Here is a 10,605-nt window from a genome sequence, read left to right on the forward strand (position 1 = left end):
AAACACACAAGAACATACTGAACAAAAAAACAGCAAAAAGCCCAGATAAAAAGTATTTTTCTGTTTCTGAAAACATCACTCCTCAAAGTCCTCCTTTTACTGTATAAGTGTCAATGTAATAGAAAAAATAACCCTTGCCACTGAGTCTAAGCCAGACTGGAATCAGCTGTGGTTGGCCCAATTTACCCAACCTAAATCAGCTGTGTGTCAATTATTCAATTGTTTGTTTATTATCAGCTGAGATATATTGTTTTTGAACTGATATCATTGCAGAAGCAGAGGTTTTGATACTGTATCTATGGTTTGGAATAGGCAACTTTCCCCCCTTTACCGTTAATAACGGACTTATCCAGAGCATCAGGGGAAGGCAAGACCTGTTCAAATGTGTTATAAATCAACCCCTCTGTTCTGTTTTCTGAATTCCAAGTCTATTAAAGTCAGAATGCTGACTTTTAACTCAGTCCAACCCTTTTCCATAAGTCATAGCACAAAAGTCTTATCAGCGAAATGTACTTAAAGTGTCAAAAATAACACATTATTGAAAATTGGCCCCTGTGACTCATATTAAACTCACCTCTGATGAATTGTTAACAGAGCAAATAGAAGCATAAATCAAAGTAATAAAAAGAAGAAACATGTGTTTGTGGATCAATACTCCGTATTGATGTGAGGAGGATGTCAAACAGCAGGCAGCTTTCGCAGGTGATTAGAGCTCATTAAGGAAGTGGGATCAGATAGCTTCATTAAGACTTCAGGAAGCCAACAAACATGAATATCTGGCTCAGCTGTTGGCACGGCAAATAATCACAGCAGTAAAGTCAGTGGAGAGTCTGTCGGAGGGTCGATACCTGACGGGTACAAAAGGGAAGCTTGTAGCTTGGACCTCAACACCCAGTCTGAAGGTCTGATCCGGTTTGGTCTCCTTTCTGAGCAGGATCTCTCCAGGTGAGTCTCTTTATACACCGACTGGAGACATTTTTGGAAGTGTTTAAATATGGATTAACAAGCTTTTATTTTAGGTTATTTTTCTTTAGTTTTTTTTTAATTGACACTGCAGGAAGTGTGGTGGAATCAAACCTTAAGCACTTTAATTAAACATCAGTTTAAGTCACAAACTGGTGATAATCAATTGATTAATTAATTTTATTAATATCTCTGCTGGGGTGTTTTTTTTTACGCGTGGTTGTGTTTGTCCTTTTTGTATATTTTTGTAAACTTTCAGGTTGAAAAACGGAACAGAATTTTAGAATATATATATATATATATATATATATATATATATATATATATATATATATATATATATATATACATACATACATTCCAAAGCCAGCGGTATCAATCTGTTGCTCCTCCTGTTTTTTGAGGAGGTTCTCAACTTGATTTTATGTACATATTGTTTAGTTTTATTATGGCCATTAAAAAGCCTGTCCTGAAAAATATGATCTTAGTTTTGTAAGCTTGTATATCAAAGTTTGTACCCGTAAACGCTTTGACTGACCTTAGTAACTAACAATGCATTGATGTTATCAGGGAGAGATGGGAAGGATTAAACAATATAACACCATGTCCATTCAATTTGGGTTTAAATCCATTGAGAGATGCTTTTGGCTGATTTGAGAGTCTGTTCAGTGGCACGTCGGTTTTATTGGGCTTTAACAGTCATAATGAGGAGACCTGGGTGTTGCTGTGAAAAGTGCATTGGTAGTGGCAGCTCCACGCACACTGATTGGTCAGAAGTTGAATTAACCTTCCCTCTCACGCTTGTGAATCATGTGTTCCAACACTGATGTTGGGTGATTGGTTTTGGCTCAGAGGCGGCGTTCCGGTTCATCCCAAAGGTGTTGGACATGGTTTCAGCCTGGATTCTGTGGAGACCAGTCAAGTTCTTCCACTCCAAACTGGGAAAACCATTTCTTTACGGAGCTGATTTTGTGCACAAAGGCAATGTCATGTAGAAACAGAAACGAGACAGACACAAAGTTTTGCTACAAAGATGAAAGCCAACTGTTAAATGATCTAAATCTAAATGATCGATTTTTGCTGCAGCATGAGGTGTTCCAGGACAAACAGACCCAGAAGAAAAGGACATTATAGGATGCATTTGTCTGTTTGGAGGTATTAATCCCGGTTCTTTTTGTCAAGTTATACTTATAATGAGGCTCGTACAACGACGTAATCGGAGTATGTCTTTATTAAGCATCTCTGTACAGCAGCAGTCGACTAGTGTGCATGCACGGCTCTCTTGCTCACAACCCCCGGAACTGACGTCACCCCCGGTTACTACAAAATAAAGGCATTCTTTACACTATTATTCCATAATACCACACTTTTGTTGGAAGCCCAAGGATAAACCAGAGAACTCTTCAGTTCACAGATATAGTATTTATTCAGGTCACAGGTAAAGTATAGCAGGTCTGGGCTTGGAATGGCAGAGCTCCCACAGGATCTCAGTCAGAGTGAGCCCCGTTTCCTGGTGCTGGTCACATTTTATCTTCTTAGGCTGGGACTGCCCCGTACAGAGGTTGGACTTTCACAAGTCTCACTGGTCAGTTGTCTCTGACGTGAACTAACAGAAATGTAATATGAAACATGTATTGGTGTTGTCCTTCAGGCGTGTATCTATTACAGAAAACCTAACTGACAGATCAAATAGGGCCTTGAAGATTCAACAGGTTCCTGCTTCAGGTTAACATGTCACACTGTTCTAAAGAGCACAACCACTGATTTACATGAGTTCAGTGAAAAAGTACAAGTCTAAAATGAAAATGAACAAAGTAAAAGTCAATTCTAACAGAGGTTTGGATGTATCCATTTGTGTCTGCAGGAAGTCATCATCTGCCTCCTCTTCATTGTCCTCATGATGCTGTCCACCAGTGTGACTCAGGTGTTCCTGCTGTTGGCCCTCCTCCACCTGACCTCATCACTTCCTGTCAGGTACCATCACCTGGACGATTCTCGTGCTGACAAACATCAGCCAAAGAGTTCCCTCCCTCCTTCCTGTCATTAAAAAACATACTGCCCCTCCATTTCATTGCTGTGTCTTCCTTTCATGTGACCTCAGGGATGAAGATGAGGTGGAGAGTTTCCTGACTCAGCTCAGACACCTGAACACACCATTGTCTCTGTTGGGGGTGAACTCTGCAGATGCTCTGCTCGAGGCCAGGCTCAGGTGAGTTCACGCCGCAGGGAAAAAGAAGGTTTTACACTTTTTTTGGGAAAGAAAATAAATCTGCGCTGTGGAGCTTGTAACTCTTGCACTCTCACAAATGCTACAGTCTAAGTTTAAAGTGTCCCTTGAAGCAGCTATAATCGTTAATTTTATAATAACAAAGTATGAAATGAAAGTGTGAAAACAAGAGGAGAAGATGTTATTTTGAGTGATAAATTAGAAATGTCCATCCATCCATCCATTATCTACCGCTTATCCTGTATTCAGGGTCACGGGGGGGCTGGAGCCGATCCCAGCTGTCATTGGGAGAAGGCAGGGTACATCCTGGACAGGACGCCAGTCTATCACAGGGCCGACATGTAGAGACAAACAACCATTCACGCTCACATTCACACCTACGGGCAATTTAGAGTCATCAATTAACCTATCCCCATCCTGCATGTCTTTGGACTGTGGGAGGAAGCCGGAGAACCCGGAGAGAACCCACGCTTACACGGGGAGAACATGCAAACTCCACACAGAAGGAACCCGGGCCAACCCGGGAATCGAACCCAGGACCCTCTTGCTGTTAGTCGAGAGTGCTACCCACTACACCACCATGCAGCCCAGATTAGAAATGTATAGAATTTTATTTAAATACAGTTTAACATAGTTCCAATACAAAGAATGTAACTGATGTGATGTACAGAGATACAGAGATGAGAGCTATTGCTAATTTTAATCTCTTATCCCTCGTTGGGCTTGTACATGAACAACACAATCAGCACCAATTATTATTATATAAATGATCAACCTGCTAAAACTACATTACACATTCATAAAATACATATGCATAATCAGCATAACAGGATATAGAAAATACATTACACAGTACCACCACAAAATCATACCTTTAAAGTTCAATATCAGAACACAAAGAGTTAATGGGTACAGGTTTGTTTTTCTTTTAGCCAACTTTTGTTGTAAACTGTTTTATATCAGGAATTGATTTGATTTCAGTTGGCAACGTGTTCCAGAGTTGACAGCCCTTAATAGAGAAAGCAGACTGTCCAAATGTGGAATTTCTCTCTTAGTCACAATCGGAGTTGAGCACTAAGTGATAAAGAGCGGAAGAGCCGATTGATTATACGTCATGTCCAACCGTGCTGAAGCCCACCTCTTCCAACCATGCTGAAGCCCACCTCTTCCAACTGTGCTGAAGCCCACCTTTTCCATCCTGCTGAAGCCCACCTCTTCCAACCGTGCTGAAGCCCACCTCTTCCAACCATGCTGAAGCCCACCTCTTCCAACCATGCTGAAGCCCACCTCTTCCAACCATGCTGAAGCCCACCTTTTCCAACCGTGCTGAAGCCCACCTCTTCCAACCGTGCTGAAGCCCACCTTTTCCAACCTGCTGAAGCCCACCTCTTCCAATCATGCTGAAGCCCACCTCTTCCAACCGTGCTGAAGCCCACCTCTTCCAACCATGCTGAAGCCCACCTCTTCCAACCGTGCTGAAGCCCACCTCTTCCAACCATGCCAGGGCCGAGGAACCTTGACTCATTAGTCAAACAAACTGGACTTTGGGGGTCAAATGTGCTTGGGCACTAAGCCGAATGGCTTAGTACTAGCGCTATGGTACAGGGGGTATATGTCGTAAATTACCCCACTAATAATGCATGGAATGTTACCAAACTTCTGCAGTAGTACACATAGGGTCTGTACTCACAAAACGAGGCATTTGAAAGTTTGTAAGTAAACCAGGAGTTTATTTAAAAGAACACTTGCCTGATAGCTTCTATCCTCGGCTGCTATGCTACCGCAGCGTAGACGCCACTTCCGTGTCCGATGCCGTGACACGAAGTGTTCTTTTAAATAAACTCCTGGCGGCTATCTTGACCAATGCTGACCATCGCTAAAAATGCTTCCGAAGGGGTATTTGGCTGGATGTCACGGTGGAAATTACCTTGGAAGCATTTTACTCCGAACCATCACTTTAACATCTAAATTGTGAAAGTGCCTTAAAAAAGATGCTGTGTTGTGTTTCAGGCAGCTACTGTCTCCAGGTCTGGACCGCAGGAGGCAGCTGGGAGACATCGAGTTCTCCAACAGATACGCAGAGTTCCTGCGCTCTAAAGCCAAACACAGCTCCATCTGCTCCTTGCTGCGCCGCATGCAGGGTGTCAGGAAGAGGTGCGACACTCAGACTGTAGCAACAGTCTACTGTTGAACCACTTGGCTTAGTGATGTTAGGAGAGGCCAAAAACCAGCAAAGTAGAAATGATTAAAATAATCAGTGAATGAAAATGGTGTTAAACAGAGACAGTGGCTTGAGGTGTTGGCTGTAGAACACATTATTCTATCAGCAATTAAACATGGAATGGACATGAAGGGGTGAGTTCACATCAACAGCAGATACAAAAGTGGAGGCTCCTTTCTACACCATGATGAAATATACTTTTAAAACAGGAGAAACGTATCAGAATGTAACTTTCAAACAAAGGCCTGGTTCTCTTTACGAGCGGGGTGAATGAACACTATTTGAGAACTGGCATTCTAATAATCATCTTTGGTCCGTTTCTTCAAAAATGAAACAGAAACTGATAACTCCAATCTTTTCTTTTTCTAACCACATCTCAACAAGCACATCTTTTTACTGTATAACAATATCACATGATAAGTTGTAATAATAAACGTCAAAACAATAATGAATATACCCTCTTAACATTCACTGTGTCGCTGTGCTTTGGTCCACAGTGGGGTGGGAGGAGACTCGGAGAGGGTGAACCTGCTGCTCAAACAATACATGTGTCCATCCGTCTACAACAACTGGCCCATCGACCTGTAGATGTGAAGAAAACATTGAAGCTGATGGTAGAAGGACAAACATGTTACTGATGTACTGAATAAAGCTGTAATCATATTTGGAAACACAGAAATCTTTGTTATTAAAGTAAGTTTTATGGAGTACTTTACGTGTTTAGTGTGTTTGGTAATGCTTTTACTCTTTAGTCATAAGGATTGTTACATTAGAGTTGTTGATGCCAGAGAAAGAAGCTGATCTTTCCGATACATTGATGTGAACAATGAGACTAAAAGTCTGAACTATTACAGTTTTTTTTTCAAATCGCTAACAAGCACCTACCCATACTTCAAATACTTTTTCTAAACTCTTAACACAGACTCACACCTACAAAACACAATTGGGGGAATGGATCATTTTCTTCTCAAAAACACATTTTGTTAAATATATAGTAACTCTTCATTTCAAAATAGAACACATCTTTCTCTGCACACTAACTTTACCAAAACACTGGAAATCTGACTCAAAATGAAATTATTCTGTCAAAGAATAACATTTTTTTTCACTTCACAAGGTACATGCAGTCACTCAAAGTATACCAGGTTTCAAAATACTGGCTATTGTTGACATTACAATAACTGCATAGACTTTTATGTTTCATTTTTACAGGTATTTGCATGCAAAACATGCAATCCACCGTTTTTACACTAAATTTCATAGTTGGGAACCGTATGTAATATAATGTTCACATTCAAAAGCATTCCAGTAAAAAGCAAATCAGTTTTTTTCCTTTACTGTTTACTACAGGAGGTACAGTAGAGATACTGTTTACAGTATGATAGAACAGAAAAAGTTTTACAGTATTGCTTACAACAAAATATCCATGAAACACACAAGAGCATTCTGAAAAAAAAAAAGCCCAGATAAAAAGTATTTTTCTGTTTCCGAAAACATCACTCCTCAAAGTCCTCCTTTTACTCTATAAGTTTCAATGTAATAGAAAAAATAACCCCTGCCACTGAGTCTAAGCCAGACTGGAATCAGCTGTGGTTGGCCCAATTTACCCAACCTAAATCAGCTGTGTGTCAATTATTCAATTGTTTGTTTATTATCGGCTGAGATATATTGTTTATGAACTGATATCATTGCAGAAGCAGAGGTTTTGATACTGTATCTATGGTTTGGAATATTGTTTTTGCTATTGTGGGATGTTGTGTGTTAACATTCGTCAATACAGTTTTTTACGATTGTTTACACACAATTTGCGAAATTCTACTCCAAGCAGTAAAACACCTCCACAGATTTGCACACAATGTCTGCTTCACCCCTTTTGCAAAACATTACACACAGGGATTTGTAAAACGCTACACACATTTTCACACCTTAGACACAGATAAGGATTGTGAGGTTACTTCCTTGTCATTACAAAGCCCCGGATTGCCAATGACCACACTAATGAACAAATTGGATAATCACATCCACCAAGTGTGGAAGCACACATGTGCTTTTTTGAAAATGCAGCACTCAGGTGTGCTATAAAAGGCACCTGGGGTCCGTTTCACAAAGCAGGTTTAGTGAAAACCTTGAGTTAGTTAACCCTGAGATGAGGGAAACTCTGGTTTTTCGGTTTCACAAAGCCAGTTCAGCATAAATCTGAGTCAGTTACCCGGGTAACATACTCCGTGAACCTAACCTGCTCGCTAGCAGGTTTGCTTCAACAAACTGTGAGTTTCTCCCTACATGTCTCCGCCTTTTTCCGGAATCTGAACCAACTCTGAAAAAAATGTGCCGTCCTTTCATCGTCAACCTAATTGATATGGAAATAAAAGTGATTCTAGCAGCTTTGCATCGGGAGAGAATTTTGATTACCTTTCCTTCCAATCACATTAGATATTATCTAAACAATATTCTCCGACCTTTTCAACATTTCATATCGCGGACATAATCCGCAACCAGATTCTTTGCGGAGGTAGTGTTTTTGCGAACGGGAGATTTATGAAATGTTTAAGTACATTCCTGTGTTGAAATATCTGCTTATATTTACTGTTTAATATGTGAAATATGATTAAAATCATATGCCTTAGTCAACGTATTTGCGCAATATTCTTATGCTTAATTTTCAACTGACGCCACTTTCTTTCTGTGCCTGGGGGGATTACACCCAATGAAAATGATAATTCATTCATTGCGCTACTTTGTGAACTACGGGAGTTGAACCCCTGTCCTAACCATTACACCACAGTGTCGCTCTGCAACTCTGAAAATAAAGACTTATTACCTTTAGATCAATAGACTGTTTCATTCAGTTATACACATTAGATCGGGCAGTAATTGTCTGCCACGCCAACTATCGCTACTTTGCTGCAGTTACGTTGCTCCGCTTTCTCAGGATGAGCTCGTTTTCTACATAAACACTCAGTAATATCTAATGACGCTCTCCCCGTTGCCATGGTGAATCGTAGTATCGGAGCTCCATTGATGATGGCTTTGTCGAGTCGGCAGGCACGCGCGTAACTCAGAGTTTACATACTCAGAGTTGACTGAACTAATTCAAAACCGCTGTTCTGAAACCGAAAACTCAGAGTTGCCCATCTCAGAGTTGGTCAACTCAGAGTTCAGTGTTAGGTTCAGAGTTTGTTGAACCTGCTTTGTGAAACGGGCCCCAGGTGAGTTCACCTGTATTCAACAAAAATGGAAGGAGCTAGAAGAAGAAGAAGAAGAAGAAGAAGAGTGAGAATGAGAGGGGGAGCTCAAAGAGGAGATGAAGGCGGTGGAGGAGAGGAGAAGGAGGTAGAGGAGGAGGCCAAGGTAGAGGAAGAGGAGAAGAAGGAGAGAGAGGAAGAGGTAGATAAAATAAATACTTGAAATATTCAGTCTGCAGCATCAGTGTTGTGCTTGGTAAGTTTATAGTAGGCCTATTTGTGTACATTCTCCCTATATCTTAAACTAATCATGAAGAATGTTGTGGGTTTGTCACTATTTTTTTGACATCTAAATGATCACTTACATAACAATGTCTGGCCAAAAATCTAGCACATGCTATTTCCTAAAATTAGTTTTTTTACAAATGTGTTTTTTTGTTTATCACAGCAGTGTGAAACTGGCTACAATAGTGTCTGATCATTGAGGACCGTGTTGGTTAAATGAAAACTAATAGCATTTTCACAAATATGTGTATATGTTTTGACTGATGTGTGTATGTTTTGACTGAAGTGTGTCATTTTGCAAACAATCTAGGAATTATGCAAAGTGAATGTGGTGTTTGGATAATTGGGATTATATTTTGAAAAAAAAGAACCCGGTTTTCAAAATTGCGTGTAAACAATTGAAAAAAACTGTAATACAAAAACAATCCATAATTTTGTTGGGAGGTGGAAATGTGTTCACTGACTGCATATTGTGTGAAAACAACATGACATGTGTGAATGGTATGGCCACAAAAGACTGATGCTGTGCTAATTGTGTTTAGAGTTTTGAAAATGTGACAACTGGTTGGACAAACGCTTGTTAGCGACTGAAAAAAAACTGCAAAGGACGTCGTTTGTCCTGAGGGTGGGACCACAGGAGGGATTGTGGTTGTCTAAAGGGTTCCTCCTCTGGGGAGCAGTAACAGGATTGATTTGATGACTCTCACCAGTAGATATTATATCTGACTCTGAAAGGTTGATAACATTTGAATGACAACCATCACCATCTGCAGATGCTTGTGAAGACTCTCAGTCATATTTAGTGCTGACTAAGGCCAGACATACAGTATATATACTGTATGTCAAACACACACACACACACAGACACACACACTTTCTCTAGTTTTACTATTTATAGGTATGTGTTCAAGTAAAATGAACATATTTGATTTATTCTATTAAAAAATATATTGACATTTACAGCATTTTTTTCAGAAAATAACTACTGGTCAAAATAACAAAAAAGATCCAGTGTTTTCAGACCTCAAAATAATGTAAAATAAACAAGTTCATAATTATTTTTGAAACAACACAATACTAATGCGAAGAGTTCATAAATCAATATTTGGTGGAATAACCCTGATTTGTAATCCCAGCTTTCATGCATCTTGGCATCTCTCCACCAGTGGACAACTGCACATCACCTCAAGCTTAACCTGAATAAAACCGAACTCCTCTTCATCCCAGTATTCATCACAGTATTACTTTTCTGCACCCCCAACATCACTGCTGGTGCCCGATCCTGCAGATTTGCCCTCTACAACATCCACAGGATTCGGACCTTCCTCACAAAGAATGCAACACAACTCCTGGTCCAAGCACTGGTCATCTCCTGCCTTGACTACTGCAACTCTCTCCTGACTGGACTCCCGGCCTCTGTGATTAAACCATTGCAGCATATCCAGAACGCTGCAGCACGCCTCGTCTTCAATCTACCCAAATTCTCCCATGTGACCCCCCTCCTCTGTGATGGAGAGAGGAATTAGATACGCTATCACTTTAAGACACATTTACATCATCAGGTTCTAAGCATGCAGCTTTAATGTGTCTAAATGTTAACATGACAGTAACTCTTGTTCAAAACAAGAGAATAGAAGAAGACCATGTGTGTTGCTTTTAACTTGTTACTAGCTGGACATCTTCACTGGTTGTAGTTCTAATACAGTACTAAAAAGATGCTTCCC

At 40.3% G+C, this 10,605-nt stretch overlaps 1 protein-coding gene across 1 annotated transcript; it reads left to right on the plus strand.

Moving 5' to 3' along the window:
* Nucleotides 1-902: 902 nt before the first annotated feature.
* Nucleotides 903-6,260, plus strand: LOC311018515 (uncharacterized protein). The gene is made up of 5 exons (XM_084017515.1): nt 903-945; nt 2,828-2,937; nt 3,065-3,172; nt 5,201-5,344; nt 5,909-6,260. The coding sequence occupies exons 2-5, from the start codon at nt 2,861-2,863 to the stop codon at nt 5,997-5,999; spliced, it is 420 nt and encodes a 139-aa protein (XP_083873641.1). The 5' UTR covers nt 903-945; nt 2,828-2,860; the 3' UTR covers nt 6,000-6,260.
* Nucleotides 6,261-10,605: the final 4,345 nt, after the last annotated feature.

The sequence above is a fragment of the Eutrigla gurnardus genome (assembly GCF_963514095.1).
Source record: "Eutrigla gurnardus genome assembly, chromosome: 9".
Taxonomy (NCBI): Eukaryota; Metazoa; Chordata; class Actinopteri; order Perciformes; family Triglidae; genus Eutrigla; species Eutrigla gurnardus.